The 21,999-nt window shown below is 38.6% G+C and overlaps 1 protein-coding gene across 1 annotated transcript in view; it reads right to left on the reverse strand.

The window, feature by feature from the left end:
* Positions 1-2,289: 2,289 nt before the first annotated feature.
* ZNF280C (zinc finger protein 280C) overlaps positions 2,290-21,999 on the reverse strand; it is a 61,781-nt gene continuing 42,071 nt past the window's right edge. Inside the window, exons 15-20 of the mRNA XM_059910127.1 lie at positions 20,022-20,314; positions 19,411-19,551; positions 15,013-15,075; positions 3,836-3,954; positions 3,384-3,420; positions 2,290-3,258 (exon numbers count right to left, since the gene is read on the reverse strand). Of these exons, the coding sequence (XP_059766110.1) occupies positions 3,243-3,258; positions 3,384-3,420; positions 3,836-3,954; positions 15,013-15,075; positions 19,411-19,551; positions 20,022-20,314 (669 nt within the window). The 3' untranslated portion in view covers positions 2,290-3,242. The remainder of the gene's footprint in view (positions 3,259-3,383; positions 3,421-3,835; positions 3,955-15,012; positions 15,076-19,410; positions 19,552-20,021; positions 20,315-21,999) is intronic.

A 21,999-nucleotide genomic window follows, 5' to 3' on the forward strand; every position in this document is an offset into this window, starting at 1 on the left:
GGGTAAGAAACAGTCTTTGTAGTTCAGAGGTTATTTTTCTAATAATGGTGATGGATTGAAACTGAGCCAATCACACTTTTTATTCAGCTGTAACCAAGACGCATGCGTGCGTAAGATGGCTATTTCTAAATCAGGTGAAAAGACTATTTAGAATAGCCTGAAAGTAAAGAGATCAGACTGTCAAGCTAAAACTCATTAGCACCAATTAAAACTCAACTAACTGCCTATAATAAGCAAGCTTAGTATTGACTGAGATGTTTTATTTAAATGAAGTAAAAAAATGATGCTACGGGACACAGAATTTTAAGAGCATTATACTTTAAGAAAATGAACCTAATATATACTGTAAGAAATAGAATCCTATGGAAGAACACAAAGGTTCACCCCTGCCTAAAATATTCCTATAGCAAGAATGTGGTTTATCGTATTTGTGAACTATGACAGAGGCAGAGAAAATATCGGTATATAAAAAGAGAACCTATGTTAAAATCACAAAGAAGTTATTTCTGGGCAAAAGCTTAAAGCTTGGTGCAATTAATACTGATGAATTATTCACCTGAAAATGGTTAAAATGGTACATTTCATGTTATATATTTTTACCACAATTTTTGAAAAGTAAAAAAAAATGGATAGAAAGATGGTGAATGAAAAAACATCTTAGAGACAGATATGGAAATAAAGACTAGAAATATCGCCAAGTCCACTACTAAGAAACAAGCAACTTTTGTAAATTTTGTAAAATCATTTACAGCAGAAATCAGTCTGGAAAATTAAAACTAATAAATTCAACTCTTTTGACTATGAGTTACAAGTAGACTACATAACAAGTGGTCCTTGAAATTGGCTTTCAATATGTTTCTGCTATAGGCTGAATATTTGTTTCCCCCTCCCCCTAGCCAAATTCAAATGCTGAAACCTAATCCCCAATGTGATGGTATTTGGAGGTGAGGCATCATTAGGTGATTAGGTCATGAGGGTGGAGCCCTCATGAATGAGATTAATGCCCTTGTAAAAGAGACCACAGAGAACTCTCTTGCCCTTTCCACCATGTGAGGACACAGAGAAGATGACTGTCTAAGAACCAGGAAGCAGGTCCTCAACAGACAATGAATCTGCCAGCACCCTGGTCATGGACTTCCAGCCTCCAGAACAATGAGGAATAAATTTCTATTGTTTATAAGCCATCCAATTCTGTTATAGCAGCCCAAACGGACTAAGTTTCAAAGTACAATTCAAGAAGTTCTAATGTTAAGAGGAAAAAAACCACTCATGATTGAGCCAAACAACTTCTGAGCCTGCCCACCTTTATGGTTATTAGGATTACAAAGGGACTCTTGCCACCCTTTAAAGTTCTAAAAATTAGTAAACTATACATAGTGAGCTTTTAACTGTGCTGAAGGAAAAACCAGAAGATGGATTCAACAGATAAAGCTCTCAGTCTGTAGGCCAAGTAATCAGGCTTCCATGTAAGAAGCAAAGCAATGCTCCTAGTTGTATGACAAAATCTACAGCTTTTATTCGAAGTTATTTATTAGAAAATAATTCCGGAGGCATTTTAACAATACAACTTTTATTAAAAAAATAAGTAATAACATCAAAACTGTTCAGCAAATCTATATTCAATGTAACCAAAATAAACAAACACCAAATAAAAAAAAAATATACATCTATATATATATGGGCAAGAAACAAGTGCAGTTTTTGGTCCCAATATTTTCTGGATATATTATCTTTATCCAAAGGAATTACATTAATGGCTAAGAAGACATTATGTGTTAGATGTACAGAAAATGTAACTCTAAAATTTGTTTTAAGGTCTGTAGGAAGTGTTTTTTGCCAATTCTTTATGTCTTTGACCTTTGACAATCACTAAGATAATGTTAATGATAGTCCCAAGATAGACAGAGGATATAATAATGTCTAAGGGTCTGAACAATTACCAAATTAAGAAGCTACCAATAGGTAGCTACATAAAATCTTGGAGAATTGTAAGGACTTTTTGGGGAGTTATTAATGAAACAAAACAAACACAAAACAGTTTAAAAGACAAGAAAAAGACAAGAAAAAGACAAGAAATAAAAGAGGACATAACAAAATGGACGTTAATAAATTTGGTGAAGACAACATAAAACCAAGACAACAAAATTAAATTAGACTTAAAAAAAAATTGAATATTAGTATTGCTGAAAACTCCTAGGGTTTAACACTGGATAAAACTTTAAATGACAGCAAAAATAACTAATTTTAGAACTGTTTTAGAAATTTGTTTTCCAAGAACATGAAAGTAACCTTGGTTCCCTACATAACCAGTTTTTATATTCCTTGGACTGCATGCATGCTAGAGAAAGATTAAAGGGCAGCAGCCAAAATGATTAAACTTCAACTTGGATGTTGAAGCATTGATTTGACAGGCTTTTTTCTTGGTCAGAATCGACCCATAAGCTTAAGATCAAGAACCAAAGCCCCCAGTGGGAAGTTGTGCTCAATTTGGTGGGCCTTGAGGTAATCTCTGGCCACATTAGCATCAGTCTTATGGGAGGCCAGGCATGAAGGAACGGACTCTCCCTAAGATCTGATTTCTTAAGGCCACAACCTAGAGGAGGTCTCACAGTCAAACAATTCACATTCCTTGGAAAGAGAGAACAGGCATCAGATGTGTCCATCGAAGGGGGACACTGACCAGGAGTACCCTGGACTTTTTTTGAAATTTCTGTGTTGCTTCTGCATCTGAAAAATATGAAAAATAGAACAATGACAGCCAAGGAATGAGGAAAAAGACAGCTATCTGACCTAAAATTTTAAGACTTATAAGAAATTAACGAAGAAACCAGACAAAACAGACAGAAAACGATGAACAGTCACATCTTTTGGAATGCAATATTCTGAAAGCAAGTATAGCAGAGAGAAACACAAATTATTTTAAGCAAAGCAAGAAAAGACCATAGCAACAAAAGTTAATTTTGAAGAGAGCCAACTGGAGAGAAAAGCATATGTTAAGATATGTTAACCTGACACAAAGATAAGGTGGAATAAGACTCTAGTGCCATCTGAAAGCTGAAAAGAGCTGAATAATGAGAACTAGTGTCATGAACTTGGCTGTTTAACCGCCTTCGTATGAGAAAACACTTCAGAACTTTGAACTTAGGAAACTGCCTTTGTGTAAGAAAACACTTCAGAACTTTGAACTTAGGAAATTCCAACTTGTCTTGCACCAGGTTGCACGAGCTCCATAGAGCAGGAATCTATTTCAACAAGTGGCTTTAAAAACAAAAACAAAAACAAAATACTTTAATATTTTTCATTTCTATTAATGATACATTTAAAAAATGCAACAGTGCTAAAATCCATCAAAGAAAAATGCGCTGAATGAATATTAAACTTACGCAGAAGTGGGTCCAGAAGCTGAGATACTTTCAGGAACTGAAATTAGAAGAGTTTTACATTTAAAATAGAATATATGAGGAATGAAAAGGGGAAAGGGGGGAAGGGATAAATTAGGAGTTTGGGATTAGCAGATACAAACTACTATATATAAAGCAGATAAACAACAAGGTCCTACTGTATAGCACAGGGAACTATATTCAATATCTTGTAATAAACTATAGTGGAAAAGAATCCGAAAAAGAATCTATGTATATGTGTATAACTGAATCACTTTGCTGTACACCAGAGACTAACACAACATTGTAAATCAACTATACTTCAATAAAAAAATTTTTTTAAAGAATATATGAGGAATGAAACTATCATTTTAATATGTAAGAGCCATATTGTGGCTGATCAAAAACACTGGAATAAGTATCAGAAATCCAAAGTAACACAATTATATACGTACCATTCTCTACTATAACTTGGCAAGTATGAGTTTTACGTTGACTTAAGTGTTTAGCCATAAGATCTAAACCAGAGGAATCAGTTAGGAAATTACATTTAAGGCACACCAGAGTAATGCCCCTATGAAAAAAAGAAGACAGAAAGGTTTTTATCTTTTATGAAAATCCATATACAAGTTCAAGCGTTAGTTTTCCATGTAATAACTTGATTTGTTTTTTATGTGTCATGATCACCATTTGCAAATTTTGTTATATAAGCCCGATATATATGAAATGGTATAACCATGTCTCTAGAAAATGGCATAGCCATGTCTAAATTATGCTAGCATTTAGTGCTCTTTAAGCTGTTCCCTCTCATGCCGGTTTCCAAAAGATATGAGTGAAGAGAACGAAAGCCCAGTCATGACTCCACTAACTTATATAACTTGTGCAAGGTACAATCTTTCCATGCCTTTGCCCATCTGCAAAGCAAGGCTACAATATTCATCCATTCAATACACATTTTCTGAGAACCTTCGTTACATACTCTGTACTACTAGGTCTTATGGATACAAGAGTGAACAAAAAAGGATACACTCTGTGAAGCCTACAATCTAATGTCCTATTTAATTGATGATAAAATCAGAAAAGAAAGGAGGCCTTAAAAATAAATCATGCAGGGAGTTTCAAGATGGCGGAAGAGTAAGACGCGGAGATCACCTTTCTCCCCACAAATACATCAGAAATACATCTACATGTGGAACAACTCCTACAGAACACCTACTAAACGCTGGCAGAAGACCTCAGACCTGCCAAAAGGCAAGAAACTCCCCATGTACTTGGGTAGGGCAAAAGAAAAAAGAAAAAACAGAGACAAAAGAATAGGGACGGGACCTGCACCAGTGGGAAGGAGCTGTGAAGGAGGAAAGGTTTCCACCCACTAGAAGCCCCTTCGCGGGCGGAGACTGCGGGTGGCGGAGGGGGAAAGCTGCCGAGCCATGGAGGAGAGCGCAGCCACAGGGGTGCAGAGGGCAAAGCAGAGAGGTTCCCGCACAGAGGATCGCTGCCGACCAGCACTCACCAGCGCGAGAGGCTTGTCTGCTCACCCGCCGGGGCGGGCGGGGCTGGGAGCTGAGGCTCCGGCTTCGGTTGGATCGCAGGGAGAGGACTGGGGTTGGCGGCGTAAACACAGCCTGAAGGGGGCTAGTGCGCCACAGCTAGCCGGGAGGGAGTCCGGGAAAAAGTCTGCAGCTGTCTCTTTTTGAATTATGGTTTTCTCAGGGTATATGCCCAGTAGTGGGATTGCTGGGTCATATGGTAGTTCTATTTTTAGTTTTTTAAGGAGCCTTCATACTGTTCTCCATAGTGGCTGTATCAATTTACATTCCCACCAACAGTGCAAGAGGGCTCCCTTTCAGAGCCCGTATTCTTAAATGTGACATTACACCACCTCGCCACCTTAACCCAGGTTATCTTATTAAATCAGTGTTAACTACTGCAATAGTCTTAACCAGTCTATGTGCCTCATGTAGCTACAACTCACCTTGTATACCCCTCCAAACTGATCTTCTTTCAGTACCCTTGATTCTACACAAAACCCCAATGGCTTTCCCAACATCCTCAAATTAAAATTAAGTCCAAGTTCCCCAGCCTTTTTCAAGGATTCCGCAATCTGGATCTCAGCTCAAAACTATTTCCCCAGACTCTGAACTTAATGCTATGTTACATGAACTTCATGCTCCATTCAAACTGTACTACTTGTCATTCATTGTGTATGTCTTCTGCTTTTTTCCTGTCTGCCTTTTTATTCATGCTACTTCTTCCAACTAAAATGCCCCGTGCCTCTTCTTATAAGTAGAAACCTTTCTTTCTTTTGAAATCAGTAACTCTCATTGCACTTATTACAAACCTCCTTGCATTAATTTCTGTAGTTATTTATGTTCACACCTTACTGTAAATGGTACATTCCTTGAAGGTTGGTACCAAGCCTTCTTCATCACTGTCATTTTTATAGGACTTGCTACATTGTGTTATACATAATAGATGTACAATAAATAGTTAAAGAATGAACACTGCATTTTAACAAAATATTAACCACAAAATTTATTGCTTTGTAAAATTACAAGTATGAAAACTCCCATATACAGAAAATAACCAATTTTCTGTTTAAATTTGAGATCCACCCAAGGTAAGAAAAAAGCACTTCGGATCTTTAAAGTCATACAGTTAATTTAAGAACCAAACACAAAACTGTGTTTGACAATAGTGAGGTAAAAATCAAATTAAATTCTCATCTTTACAAATCCTTTTCATTACTATAAAAATTTTTAGTACAGGTTAATACCTAAATATAGTTTATCAGAAACTTCTAATGCCTTGAATTTAGTAATATTTTAAAAATAGCACTAATATATTTTAAAAATGGAATCAAACTTTCCTCTGCCTATGAGCTATTTGTCTATCACCCACATACTCCACATATGTCACTTTCAATATTAATTTACTCAACAAATATTTATGGAATGCCTATGATGTGCCAGGCACTATTCAATACCCAGCAAATGTCTGGCATAGCTCAGTATCTGAACTCCACACATTCTAGTGAGAAGATATAGACAATAAACAAGAGGGTGAAATATACAATGTACAATACATTGAACAGTAAAAAGCTGCCATGGGGCTTCCCTGGTGGCGCAGTGGTTGACAATCTGCCCGCCAATGCAGGGGACACAGGTTCGAGCCCTGGTCTGGGAAGATCCCACATGCCGCGGAGCAACTGGGCCCGTGAGCCACAATTACTGAGCCTGCGCATCTGGAGCCTGTGCTCCGCAACGAGAGGCCGCGATAGTGAGAGGCCCGCGCACCACGATGAAGAGTGGCCCCCACTTGCCGCAACGAGAGAGAAGTCCTCGCACGGAAACGAAGACCCAACACAGCCATAAATAAATAAATAAATAAATAAAATTTAAAAAAAAAAAGAATATCCTTATCATCTAAGGATAAAGACCATTAAAAAAAAAAAAAGAGAATAGGGACAGCACCTGCACCAGTGGGAGGGAGCTGTGAAGGAGGAAAGATTTCCACGAACTACGAAGGACCTTCGCGGGCAGAGACTGCGGGTGGCAGAGGGGGGAAGCTTCGGAGCCACTGAGGAGAGCGCAGCAACAGGGGTGCAGAGGGCAAAGCGGAGAGATTCCCGCACGGAGGCTCGGCGCCGAGCAGCACTCACCAGCCCGAGAGGCTCGTCTACTCACCCGCCGGGGCGGGCGGGGCTGGGAGCTGAGGCTCTGGCTTCGGTTGGATCCCAGGGAGAGGGCTGGGGTTGGCGGCGTGAACACAGCCTGAAGGGGCTAGTGCACCACAGCTAGCCGGGAGGGAGTCCGGGAAAAAGTCTGCAGCTGCCGAAGAGGCAAGAGACTTTTTCTTCCCTCTTTGTTTCCTGGTGCGCGAGGAGAGGGGATTCAGAGCACCGCCTAAACGAACTCCAGAGACGGGCGCGAGCCGCGGCTATCAGCGCGGACCCCACAGCAACAGGGGCGCAGAGGAAAAAGCAGAGAGATTCCCGCACGGAGGCTCGGCGCCGTGCAGCACTCACCAGCCCGAGAGGCTCGTCTGCTCACCTGCCGGGGCGGGCGGGGCTGGGAGCTGAGGCTCGGGCTTCGGTCAGATTGCAGGGAGAGGACTGGGGTTGGCGGCGTGAACACAGCCTGAAGGGGTTAGTGCACCACAGCTGGCTGGGAGGGAGACCGGGAAAAAGTCTGCAGCTGCCGAAGAGGCAAGAGACTTTTTCTTGCTTCTTTGTTTCGCGGCGCGCAAGGAGAGGGGATTCAGAGCGCAGCCTAAACGAACTCCAGAGACTGGCGCGAGCCACGGCTATCAGCGCGGACCCCAGAGGCGGGCGCGAGCCGCGGCTAACAGCGCAGAATCCAGAGACAGGCGCGAGCTGCGGTTATCAGCGTGGACCCCAGAGACGGGCGTGAGACGCTGGGGCTGCTGCTGCCGCCTCCAAAAAGCCTGTGTGCGAGCACAGGTCACTCTCCACACCGCCCCTCCTGGGAGCCCGTGCAGCCCGCCACTGCCAGCGTCCCGTGATCCAGGGACAACTTCCCCGGGAGAACGCACTGCGTGCCTCAGGCTGCTGCAACGTCACGCCGGCCTCTGACGCCGCAGGCTTGCCCCGCCTCCTCTATACCCCTCCCTCCCCGCGGCCTGGGTGAGCCAGAGCCCCCGAAGCAGCTGCTCCTTTAACCCCATCCTGTCTGGGCGGGGAACAGACACCCTCAGGCGACCTACATGCAGAGGCGGGTCCAAATCCAAAGCTGAACCCCGGGAGCTGTGCGAACAGAGAAGAGAAGGGGAAATCTCTCCCAGTAGCATCAGAAGCAGTGGATTAAAACTCCACAAACAACTTGATGTGCCTGCATCTGTTGAATACCTGAATAGACAACGAATCATCCCAAATTCAGGAGGTGGACTTTGGCAGCAGGATATATTAATTTTTCCCCTTTTCCTTTTTTTGTGAGTGTATATGTATATGCTTCTGGGTGAGATTTTGTCTGTATAGCTTTGCTTTATAATAGCTTTATTTTACTTCACTATATTATAGCCTCTTTCTTTCTTTCTTTCTTTCTATTTTTTCTCCCTTTTACTCTGAGCCGTGTGGACGAAAGGCTCTTGGTGCTCCAGCCAGGCATCAGGGCCGTACCTCTGAGGTGGGAGAGCCAACTTCAGGACACTGGTCCACAAGAGACCTCCCAGCTCCACGTAATACCAAACGGCAAAAATCTCTCAGAGATCTCCATCTCAACATCAAGACCCAGCGTCACTCAATGACCAGCAAGCTACAGTGCTGAACACCCTATGCCAAACAACTAGCAAGACAGGAACACAGCCCTATCCATTAGCAGAGAGGCTGCCTAAAAGCATAATAAGGCCACAGACACCCCAAAATACACCACCAGACGTGGACGTGCCCACCAGAAAGACAAGATCCAGCCTCATCCACCAGAACTCAGGCACTAGTTCCCTCCACCAGGAAGCCTTCACAACCCACTGAACCAACCTTAGCCACTGGGGACAGATACCAAAAACAATGGGAACTACGAACCTGCAGCCTGTGAAAAGGAGACCCCAAACACAGTAAGATAAGCAAAATGAGACGACAGAAAAACACACAGCAGATGAAGGAGCAGGGTCAAAACACACCAGACTTAACAAATGAAGAGGAAATAGGTAGTCTACCTGAAAAAGAATTCAGAATAATGATAGTAAGGATGATCCAAAATCTGGGAAATAGAAGAGACAAAATGCAAGAAACATTTAACAAGGACGTAGAAGAACTAAAGAGGAACCAAGCAACGATGAAAAACACAATAAATGAAATTAAAAATATTCTAGATGGGATCAATAGCAGAATAACTTAGGCAGAAGAAAGGATAAGTGACCTGGAAGATAAAATGGTGGAAATAACTACTGCAGAGCAGGATAAAGAAAAAAGAATGAAAAGAACTGAGGACAGTCTCAGAGACCTCTGGGACAACATTAAACGCACCAACATTCGAATTATAGGGGTCCCAGAAGAAGAAGAGAAAAAGAAAGGGACTGAGAAAATATTTGAAGAGATTATAGTTGAAAACTTCCCTAATAGGGGAAAGGAAATAGTTAACCAAGTCCTGGAAGCACAGAGAGTCCCATACAGGATAAACCGAAGGAGAAACACGCCAAGACACATATTAATCAAACTGTCAAAAATTAAATATAAGGAAAACATATTAAAAGCAGCAAGGGAAAAAAAACAAATAACACACAAGGGAATCCCCATAAGGTTAACATCTGATCTTTCAGCAGAAACTCTGCAAGCCAGAAGGGAGTGGCAGGATATACTTAAAGTGACGAAGGAGAAAAACCTACAACCAAGATTACTCTACCCAGCAAGGATCTCATTCAGATTTGATGGAGAAATTAAAACCTTTACAGACAAGCAAAAGCTGAGAGAGTTCAGCACCACCAAACCAGCTTTACAACAAATGCTAAAGGAACTTCTCTAGGCAAGAAACACAAGAGAAGGAAAACACCTACAATAACAAACCCAAAACATTTAAGAAAATGGGAATAGGAACATACATATCGATAATTACCTTGAATGTATATGGATTAAATGCTCCCACCAAAAGACACAGGCTGGCTGAATGGATACAAAAACAAGACCCATATATATGCTGTCTACAAGAGACCCACTTCAGACCTAGAGACACATACAGACTGAAAGTGAGGGGATGGAAAAAGATATTCCATGCAAATGGAAATCAAAAGAAAGCTGGAGTACCAATTCTCATATCAGACAAAACAGACTTTAAAATAAAGACTATTACAAGAGACAAAGAAGGACACTATATAATGATCAAGGGATCGATCCAAGAGGAAGGTATTACAATTGTAAATATTTATGCACCCAACATAGGAGCACCTCAATACATAAGGCAAATACTAACAGCCATAAAAGGGGAAATCGACAGCAACACAATCATAGTAGGGGACTTTAACACCCCACTTTCACCAATGGACAGATCATCCAAAATGAAAATAAATAAGGAAACACAAGCTTTAAATGATACATTAAACAAGATGGACTTAATTGATATTTATAGGACATTCCACCCAAAAACAACAGAATACACATTTTTCTCAAGTGCTCATGGAACATTCTCCAGGATAGATCATATCTTGGGTCACAAATCAAGCCTTGGTAAATTTAAGAAAATAGAAATCGTATCAAGTATCTTTTCCGACCACAACGCTATGAGACTAAATATCAATTACAGGAAAAGATCTGTAAAAAATACAAACATATGGAGGCTACACAATACACTACTTAATAACGAAGTGATCACTGAAGAAATCAAAGGGGAAATCAAAAAATACCTAGAAACAAATGACAATGGAGATACAACGACCCAAAACCTATGGGACACAGTAAAAGCAGTGCTAAGAGGGAAGTTTATTTATAGCAATACAAGCCTACCTCAAGAAACAGGAAACATCTCAAATAAACAACCTAACCTTGCACCTAAAGCAATTAGAGAAAGAAGAACAAAAAACCCCCAAAGCCAGCAGAAGGAAAGAAATCATAAAGATTAGGTCAGAAATAAATGAAAAAGAAATGAAGGAAACAATAGCAAAAAACAATGAAACTAAAAGCTGGTTCTTTGAGAAGATAAACAAAATTGATAAACCATTAGCCAGACTCATCAAGAGAAAAAGGGAGAAGACTCAAATCAATAGAATTAGAAATGAAAAAGGAGAAGTAACCACTGACACTGCAGAAATACAAACGATCATGAGAGATTACTACAAGCAACTCTATGCCAATAAAATGGACAACCTGGAAGAAATGGACAGATTCTTAGAAATGCACAAACTGCCGAGACTGAACCAGGAAGAAATAGAAAATATGAACAGACCAATCACAAGCACTGAAATTGAAACTGTGATTAAAAACCTTCCAACAAACAAAAGCCCAGGACCAGATGGCTTCACAGGCGAATTCTATCAAACATTTAGAGAAGAGCTAACACCTATCCTTCTCAAACTCTTCCAAAATATTGCAGAGGGAGGAACACTCCCAAACTCATTCTACGAGGCCACCATCACCCTGATACCAAAACCAGACAAAGATGTCACAAAGAAAGAAAACTACAGGCCAATATCACTGATGAACATAGATGCAAAAATCCTCAACAAAATACTAGCAAACAGAATCCAACAGCACATTAAAAGGATCATACACCATGATCAAGTGGGGTTTATCCCAGGAATGCAAGGATTCTTCAACATACGCAAATCAATCAATGTGATACACCATATTAACAAACTGAAGGAGAAAAACCATATGATCATCTCAATAGATGCAGAGAAAGCTTTCGACAAAATTCAACACCCATTTATGATAAAAGCCCTGCAGAAAGTAGGCATAGAGGGAACTTTCCTCAACATAATAAAGGCCATATATGACAAACCCACAGCCAACATCGTCCTCAATGGTGAAAAACTGAAACCATTTCCACTAAGATCAGGGACAAGACAAGGTTGCCCACTCTCACCACTATTATTCAACATAGTTTTGGAAGTGTTAGCCACAGCAATCAGAGAAGACAAAGAAATAAAAGGAATCCAAATCGGAAAAGAAGAAGAAAAGCTGTCACTATTTGCAGATAACATGATACTATACATAGAGGATCCTAAAGATGCTACCAGAAAACTCCTAGAGCTAGCTAATCAATGAATTTGGTAAAGTAGCAGGATACAAAATTAATGCACAGAAATCTCTTGCATTTCTATACACTAATGACGAAAAATCTGAAAGTGAAATTAAGAAAACACTCCCGTTTACCATTTCAACAAAAAGAATACAATATCTAGGAATAAACCTACCTAAGGAGACAAAAGACCTGTATGCAGTAAATTATAAGACACTGATGAAAGAAATTAAAGATGATACAAATAGATGGAGAGATATACCATGTTCCTGGATTGGAAGAATCAACATTGTGAAAATGACTCTACTACCCAAAGCAATCTACAGATTCAATGCAATCCCTATCAAACTACCACTGGCATTTTTCACAGAACTAGAACAAAAAATTTCACAATTTGTATGGAAACACAAAAGACCCCGAATAGCCAAAGCAATCTTGAGAACGAAAAATGGAGCTGGGGGAATCAGGCTCCCTGACTTCAGACTATATTACAAAGCTTCAGTAATCAAGACAGTTTGGTACTGGCACAAAAACAGAAATACAGATCAATGGAACAGGATAGAAAGCCCAGAGATAAACCCACACACATATGGTCACCTTATCTTTGATAAAGGAGGCAAGAATATACAGTGGAGAAAAGACAGCCTCTTCAATAAGTGGTGCTGGGAAAACTGGACAGGTACATGTAAAAGTATGAAATTCGAACATTCCCTGACACCATGCACAAAAATAAACTCAAAATGGATTAAAGACCTAAATGTAAGGCCAGACACTATCAAACTCTTAGAGGAAAACATAGGCAGAACACTCTATGACATACATCACAGCAAGATTCTTTTTGACCCAGCTCCCAGAGAAATGGAAATAAGAACACAAATAAACAAATGGGACCTAATGAAACTTAAAAGCTTTTGCACAGCAAAGGAAACCATAAACAAGACCAAAAGACAACCATCAGAATGGGAGAAAATATTGGCAAATGAAGCAACTGACAAAGGATTAATCTCCAAGATTTACAAGCAGCTCATGCAGCTCAATAACAAAAAAACGAACAACCCAATCCAAAAATGGGCAGAAGACCTAAATAGACATTTCTCCAAAGAAGATATACAGATGGCCTACAGACACGTGAAAGAATGCTCAACATCATTAATCATTAGAGAAATGCAAATCAAAACTACAATGCGATATCATCTCACACTGGTCAGAATGGCCATCATCAAAAAATCTAGAAACAATAAATGCTGGAGAGGGTGTGGAGAAAAGGGAACCTTCTTGCACTCTTGGTGGGAATGTAAATTGATACAGCCACTATGGAGAACAGTATGGAGGTTCCTTAAAAAACTACAAATAGAACTACCATACGACCCAGCAATCCCACTACTGGGCATATACCCTGAGAAAACCATAGGTCAAAAAGAGTCATGTACCAAAATGTTCATTGCAGCTCTATTTACGATAGCCAGGACATGGAAGCAACCTAAGTGTCCATCATCGGATGAATGGATAAAGAAGATGTGGCACATATATACAATGGAATATTATTCAGCCATAAAAAGAAATGAAATGGAGGTATTTGTAATGAGGTGGATGGAGTTAGAGTCTGTCATACAGAGTGAAGTAAGTCAGAAAGAGAAAAACAAATACAGTATGCTAACACATATATACGGAATCTAAGGAAAAAAAAAAAAGGCCATGAAGAACCTAGTGGCAAGATGGGAATAAAGACACAGACCTACCAGAGAATGGACTTGAGGATATGGGGAGGGGGTGGGGTGAGATGTGACAGGGTAAGAGAGTGTCATGGACATATATACACTACCAAATGTAAAATAGATAGCTAGTGGGAAGCAGCCGCATAGCACAGGGAGATCAGCTTGGTGCTTTGTGACCACCTAGAGGGGTGGGATGGGGAGGGTGGGAGGGAGGGAGATGCAAGAGGGAAGAGAAATGGGAACATATTGTATATGTATAACTGATTCACTTTGTTATAAAGCAGAAGCTAACACACCATTGTAAGGCAATTATACTTCAATAAAGATGTTTAAAAAAAAAAAAAGCTGCCATGAAGTAAAAACAAAACAAGAAAGGGAGATAGGGAGTGCTGGGGTTGGGGCCCAGGGAAAGGATGCTACTTTAAATGGGGCGGTCCAGGAAAGGCTCACTCATTGGAGCAGAGACCTAAAGGAGCTACCTAAAGGTAGCTACCATGGGAGCTAGCTACCCATGCAGATATCTGGGGAAGAGGAAATGAGGCAAAAGGAATAATAAATACAAAGGTCCTGAGACACAGCATCCCCTCTTCTACTTTTCCACTAACCCAAAGCATCAAAACAAGTATTGGCTAAACTTAAAGTCTATGTCTTAGCCTCCTGCTACAAAGATCTTGACACTGGTATTTCAAATAGCAATGAGAACTTAAACAAAGGAATATGGAGTGAAAATGAATTAGAAGAATGTGAAAAAAATGGTGCTTAGTGGATTCTGAGCTAAGTGTGTGTGGTATAACCAAAATGAATTATCAATGCCTTTAGAAATGTTCACAACAATTCCTCTGAACAGTAAACAAGTTGTGTACTTTTATTTCAAAAATTAAAAAGCCCCAAGGATTATGAAGGCTATATATTGATCACAACCAAAGTAGTGTTAGTCACTTTACTAGGCATCTTAAAAGTCTTTTAAATTTTCAAATATTGCTGGAGAGCCTTATTTTTTTAATTTTATAATGCAAATTCATGGAAGTTTCACCTTAATGCCTGACATCACTGAAACAAGTTTAGCTAGAGAATATAGGCAATCCCCTCTTTGAGCTAAGGATATAAAGTACAGAACTCTATTATGTCTAGTAGCAATCATTTCATTTTCCAAACTAGGCACTCCAGCATCAGGTTAAAAAGCTACTATAATTTTTCAATAGAGAGAATGAAAAAAGATCGAGAAGTTACCTGAGAGTTCCAGAATGCTTCTTAAAAATATAAAACCGTTTAGTTGGCTGGTCGCTATGAGAGCTGGAGAGACAAAAGACAAATGAGATTTTATTATACAATAAGCCATTAATTAATTTTATGACCAGTTTTCAAGCCTATGCTTAGTTTCTTAGTTTTGAATAAAAGACCATGATTTAAATTATAAAGCTCTATTAGCATCTCTGTTTAATTCAAGATTTTTATCTTACGTTTCATTTTCCCTGTGTGTTTTCGAACAACATATTTCCCTGAGAATATTCTTAAATGATCATACCTCACCGTTATTAAAAAAAAAAACCTTTAGAGTTAAAAATGCAAAGAGCATCAAATTAATTTTTTCAACTGTTAAGAGTTGAGAACAACTTAAAAGGTATTGGCTAATAATGTATTTTGCTGTAATATAAATTGTTATGAATAATAATTATTACTTTCTAATCTTGATATACTTAGCCCAGGGGACCAATCTGAATGATCCTGGAAGTAAATGTTTCTTGGGCTAAATGACATTACTTACCATCAGTAAAATGAAACATTTAAAGAATCTTTTGCAATTACTAGGAGAGCTTTTAAAGAACGCGAATTAAAAGCAGAGCTCATGAGTTAAAACAATACTTTCTCTACGCACAGAACAGAAAACCACTAACCAAATTTTGTAGCCAATGCTAATAGCTTTTATTCCCCCTTTTAAACTGATAGGGAAAGCTTTCCTGTATTAGAAAGTCAGGCAGAATTAGCTGGGATTAGTGTAGCACAGTATTACTCAAACTGTGGTCCATAGACAAGCAGCATCCGTATCACCTGGGAGCTTATTAGGAATACAAAGTCTCAGCTCCCACTCCAGACCTACTGAATTAATCTCTGGTGGTGGAGCCCAGAAATCAGTTTCAACAAGTTTTTCAGACGATTCTTACGCAAGATAAAGTTTGAAAAGTACTAGCCCTAGCTTGCACTGACAGACCCAAACCAGACAACACATCAAGTCAATGGTTACCCTTAGACACACAGTAACTATCATCAGCATACCATGTATATATCGGCAAAGAATGGCTACCTATAATCCCAAGAAAAAATCCTCAGAATAGGTGCTATGGTGAATACAAAGAACTGCTCTCTCAAGTAGGTAAGACATAGACACATATTTAATATGAGGCAGAACAGCTGAGTAGTACAGAACTCAAAAAGAAACAACTGATTCCTACGAGTGGCTATGGTGATCAGATACTTCACAGAAGGTAAAATGAAAGGGAAGGAGAAGGGCATTCCAAAGAATAAGGAAAAGTCACTTTAGATATTGAATATGGGACAAACTATACATTGGGGAAGATTAATTAATCTGGGAGGCTTGACTTCTCTATGATTACAGAGTTGGTATGGGCTGAGAATAAAGATACTCAACCTCTGAGAAAAATGAAGCTTCTGTATGTACAGAGCTTAATCCTATAACAAAAGTCCACATGGGTCGGAGTGAGGGTATCCAATTAACGGGGAGGTACTTGAGGCAACCAGGGAAGCAAGGCACCAATGAAGTAGGGGAAACACAGAGAGAGCTTCAAGGCCCTTAGAAGAGCAGAAGTGGAAGATTTCAGTTCTACATGAGGCTGACGATGAGTAAGCAATCAGTGTGCATGACGACAATGCAGTGCAGGGTTGGGGCTAACTGGAAATTAGAAAAAGGCTATGAAGGAAGCCTGGAGCCAATTGGGAATATTTTGGGATAGAATGGGGTTAGAGGTCCTACAGGACAGTTGAGGAGCCTATGGAAAATGGGAAAGGAGAGGACAGAATGATCCATGGGTTTAAGAAACACCAAAGATAATTTCCAATTTAATCTCTTGGAAATTAGGGGCAGAATTAAAGCCCCATTGGGGCAGCCATGTGTTTGGCACAGAATAAGAGACCAGCATTCTCCCCAGCAGTATACTGAGAGAGAGGGTGGCTGTGGTCTGGTTTGGAACAACTAAGGTATGGGTGCAGAACCACTGCAGTAGTTGTGAGGCAGAGTGGTAAATTATAGAAGATGGACTTTCAGGAAGCCATGATGAATGGTGGCAGATCAAGAGAACTCCACAGGCTTCAGAAACTTAAAGTGTATTATTTCCAGGTGATGCTTCACATTTATGGAAATAATGCATGGAGACAGACTGAGCTTAAAGGGTATTGGGGTGATAAGAGTTTGGATCCCAGACAGACAAAAATGTTTGACTTATTTGTGTCCTATATAAATGCCAGTGAGTTAAAGGTGAAAATATCTATCAACTAGTTAGAGATGAAGAGTTGGATCTCAGGAAAACTCAGCATTGAAATTGAAGGATTTACAGTTGAAAGGTAAAAGATAAAACTCTGAGAGTGGTTGAAGTACCAAGAAAAGAAACGTAAAGAGGCAAGAAGAGCTGAAGAAAGAAAAGGTAATGAAACAGAGGAGTAGCAAACAAGAAAAAAATGGTGGTAATAGTTTAAGAGAAATTGAGAAGAGTTTCAAAAGTGAGTGATCGAAAGTATCAAATACTCTAAAGAAGTCATGGAGGAGTAAGAATGAAAAGCAGTGAGTACACTGAGTGATTAGGACATGACTGATAACCTTCAAAGGGGCAGCTTGAACTGATAGATGGGGGTGATACTCAAATTACAAAGGGTAAAGAAATGACAAACAAGATAGTAAAGAATACTCTTTACAAATGTTGACAGTAAAAGGAAGATAAGAAAATATGCAAAGTAAAGGCAAATCTCCCTCATCCTAAAAAAGAAAAAAATACCTGAAAATATTTGCAGGCAGAAGGAATGTGGTAGAGAGAAAAAGATGAAATGAAGGTGCATAAGATTATGGAGGAAATGGAGGAGATGAGGGGCAGGATTAACTTTGAAAAAGAGGACATATCTTTTTCTGAGATTAATGTCTGGATGAAGGAAAAAAAAACGAGGTAGGAAGAGGTTAACCTTGGGAAAAATGAAAAGGATGACCTCTGAGTAACTAGTAGGCAAGGTTAACAACTGAGAGACTAGAATAAAATCTTGACAGTACTGAAAAGGATTTAAACATGTGGTAGATAAAAACAAAGAGGTATTTTTAAAAAGACAGGACCACATTAAAGTTAAAGATCAGGAATTCAGAGCTGACTGAATCAAGCACAGTTTGGTGGTCTAGAATTGAGCATAGAGGAATATCAAAAAGGATAAGAGAGTCAAGGATAGCAAGGTTAAGCATGATTGAAGATATAAAGGATTCTAGAACAAAAAACAAAGCAACATTCAAAACAGATGAACTTGAGGGTGAAGCTGACTATACGATTGGATTGGTGATGCTGGAATGGAAAGAGGGGTCAAGACTGAAAGTCCTGGGGTAATGAGATTTCAAAACGAATGAATATTGTATATGATGAGGTAAAATTGGATGGTGGTAAAGAAGGGGGTACAACACCTCAGAGGTGGATGTGAAGTGCTGGCATTAAAGAAGTTAAGGCAACATGATGACAGGCTGATCATCAAGGGGAAAAAAAACAACAACTGAGAGCTAAGTTCTGAAGGCATTAAAAAATGTGGGCAAATCCTTGAAAGTGGTAGTTAACTATGACCATAAAGTAATGTAGAGGTCTTGTTATGATTTGCAAGAAAACCACTTTTATTGGTTATACCTTATTTCTGACTGAAAATAAATGGAACTACCTCAATCTGAATAATCAACTTAGTATATTTATATCTGAATAATTTTTGTCTATTAAAAAAAATCTATCCCGGAGGCATAAGTACCAATGAGGTTCAAATGAAAGTAATGTGGGCTCTGAAGTCTTTCTCTAGCAATAGAGTACATGGTAGGTGCTCAAATAATGTAAACAGAATTGATATATGAAAAGAAATTCCAACAGTAGCGTCATGACCGGAATATCCCTGTACTCCCTCATTTCACATTCATCAAATGAATGCAAAGATAGATGGCCTGAAAGACAAATGGACAGACAGATGGATGAGAGAGCGAGCGCGAGAGAGCGAGCATGTGAGCACCGATGACGTTCCTGGCGTCTCTGACAAAGCTGAAGTCTCTAAAAGTTGACTGCTTTGAAGTGCATAACACTCACGTGGTTACATGTATTTATTTGATAAATATTTTGGAAACATTTAAAATTTTATGGACCACTTTTTGAAAGACTTCAAAAAATAATTTCCCTAACAAACCTATTCTAATTTCATTAGTCTAACTGTTCTTGAAATTTTTGTTCCACTAATTTCATGAGTTATTATGCTGGAAAACAGTATTGGGTAATATCCTAGAAGTTCCCTGTTGCTAGATCTTTTTAGATCCTTGATGTGACAAACTGGCTTTGTTTTCAAAAACCAAATATCTTGAATGGCAGTTTTGACTGGCAGTGTACATGTTTAACTCACCTCACCATATGATTTACAAAGCCTTTGTTACAGTTTGTTTTGTATCTGCAAAAATTACAGTGCATATACATTGAAAAGTGGCTTGCAAAATCTTTTATTCCGGAACGACACTCAATGCACTTGTGAACTCCCTGAAGACACCTTATGGAGACAGAAAAAAATGATAAAAATATATTGTAAAACAAAAAAATAAGGTAAAGCCTTATTAATGTTTTATTAATTGAAGCCAAGGTGTTTAAATTAAATCTTTAAATAGAGACTTATAATTTGAAAATCTGCTTGGAAACAACAGGCTAGAATAAGTAAAAAAGTCTAATACCAGTTAATGTTTCCTTGGAATAAAAAGGATCACGTTAACAATTCAACTATCACAAGATATAAGCATAAAATATAAGATTAGTGTAAAAGATGACAATTATACAATAAACTCAGTAATTCAAGTTCTGTTCAGCAGTTGTAAAAAGTACCTTTTTATTATCTTCTTGGCCTTCATGCCAGATAAGTGATTATCATGTAAATGTGCATATCTAGTGATATGCTAAGCTATATTAAAATAACCTTTAATATTTAATATTAAATTAGGATTGTAGATCAGGAATAAAAGATATTACCTTAAGTTCTTCAAAGCTATGCTGATTTTATTCTTCCTGTTGCGCTCTTGCTTTTGCTTGTAATAGGTTTTTGCTTTATATTCAAATGCACCTCCACCTTGCTTACTTGCAGTGGACGTAGCTGCACAAGGCTTTCTTGTCTTATATTTACTTTCATTAGCTCTTGTAGGATTTTCAGCAGTTGTACTTGTAGACCTTGGAGGTGAGACCTGAAGAGAAGTGCTTGGAGTATCCTTGGAAGATGTAGTTGATGACCCTGAATGAGGAGGTCCAACTGAAGCTCGAATAGTAACCTATAAAAATGAAGGCAATATACATTTTTAGAAAATTAAGCATCACATTAATATTAAAAAGATCACACATTATGCAGGCCATAACTGGTTTTTGACAAGGATGCCAAAACAATTCAGTGAGGGAAACAACAGTATTATCAACAAATGGTGCTGGGACAACTGGATATCTACATGCAAAAGAATGAATTTGGACCCCTACCTCATACTAAATACAAAAATTAACTCAAAATGTATCAAAGACCAGACTGTAAGAGCTAAAACTCTAAAACTCTTAGAAGAAAACATAGGAGTAAATCTTCATGACCTTGGGTTAGGCAATGATTTCTTAAATATGATACTGAAAGCACAAGCAACCAAAGAAAGAATAGATAAATGGACTTGGTAAAAATTAAAACTTTTGTGCTTTGAAGGACACTATTAAGAAAGTTAAAAGATAACCACAGAATGAGAGAAAATATTTGCAAATCATATCTCTAATAAGGGACTTGTATACAGAATATATAAAGAACTCTTACAACTCAATAAAAAGACAAATAACCCAATTAACAGATGGGCAAATGATCTGAATAGACATTTCTTCAAAGAAGATATACACATGAAATAAGCACATGAAAAGATGCTCAACATCATTAGTCATTAAGGAAATGCAAATCAAAACTCCAGTAATGTATCACCTCAGACCAACTAAATGACTATAATGAAAAAGACAGGTAGCAGCACGTGCTGACAGGATGTGGAGAAATTGCAGCCCTCATATATTGCTGGTGGGAACGTACAGTGGTGCAGTAGCTTTGGAAAACAGTTTGGCAGTTCTTCAAAATGTTAAACGTAAGAATTATTATATAATCCTAGGTGTTCCACTCCTAGCAATTCTACTCGAGAGAAATGTACACACAAAAACTTGTACATGAATTTTCATGAGAGCATTATTCATTACAGCCAAAAAGTGGAAACAACCCAAATGCTCATCAACTTATGAGTGAATAAATAAAATATGGTATATCCATACAATGGAATAATATCCAGCCATAAAAAAGAATAAAGTACTGATACACAAGTACTAATACAGCCTTAAAAAGGAACGAAGTACTGATACAAGCTACAATATGGATGAACCTCAGAAACATTATGCTAAGTGAAAGAAACCAGTCATAAAAGACCACATATTGTATGATTCCATTTGTATGAAATGTCCAGAATAGGAAAACCAACAGGGATGGAAAACAGATTAAAGTTTGCCTGTTGCTGGTGGAGGGGAAATTGGGAGTGACTACTAATGGATATGGGGTCTCTTTAGGGGGTGATAAAATGTTCTAAAATAGATTGTAGTGATGTTTTCACAACTCTGTGAATATGCTAAAAACCACTGAATTGTATACTTTAAATGGGTGAATCATATGGTATATGAATTACATGTCAATAAAGCTGTTACCAAAAAAAAAAATCACTGCAATACAAAAAGTTAAACATCAGAGTATAAACTACAATCAGGTAAGTCTCGCATTTATTCTAAATGGTCATACCAATTAAATGAAATTTACCTCAGTATTTATTTACTGTTGTAATACTAGTTTTGTATTGATAGCATTTATATGTTAACACAGATAGTAATGGGTCAAAAGAGCACATTCCATGGCTATTTTATGCTCTGATATAACTAAACAGCTTTGGCAAATATAGAGGTC

Source organism: Balaenoptera ricei, chromosome X (assembly GCF_028023285.1).
Source record: "Balaenoptera ricei isolate mBalRic1 chromosome X, mBalRic1.hap2, whole genome shotgun sequence".
NCBI classification, from domain to species: domain Eukaryota; kingdom Metazoa; phylum Chordata; class Mammalia; order Artiodactyla; family Balaenopteridae; genus Balaenoptera; species Balaenoptera ricei.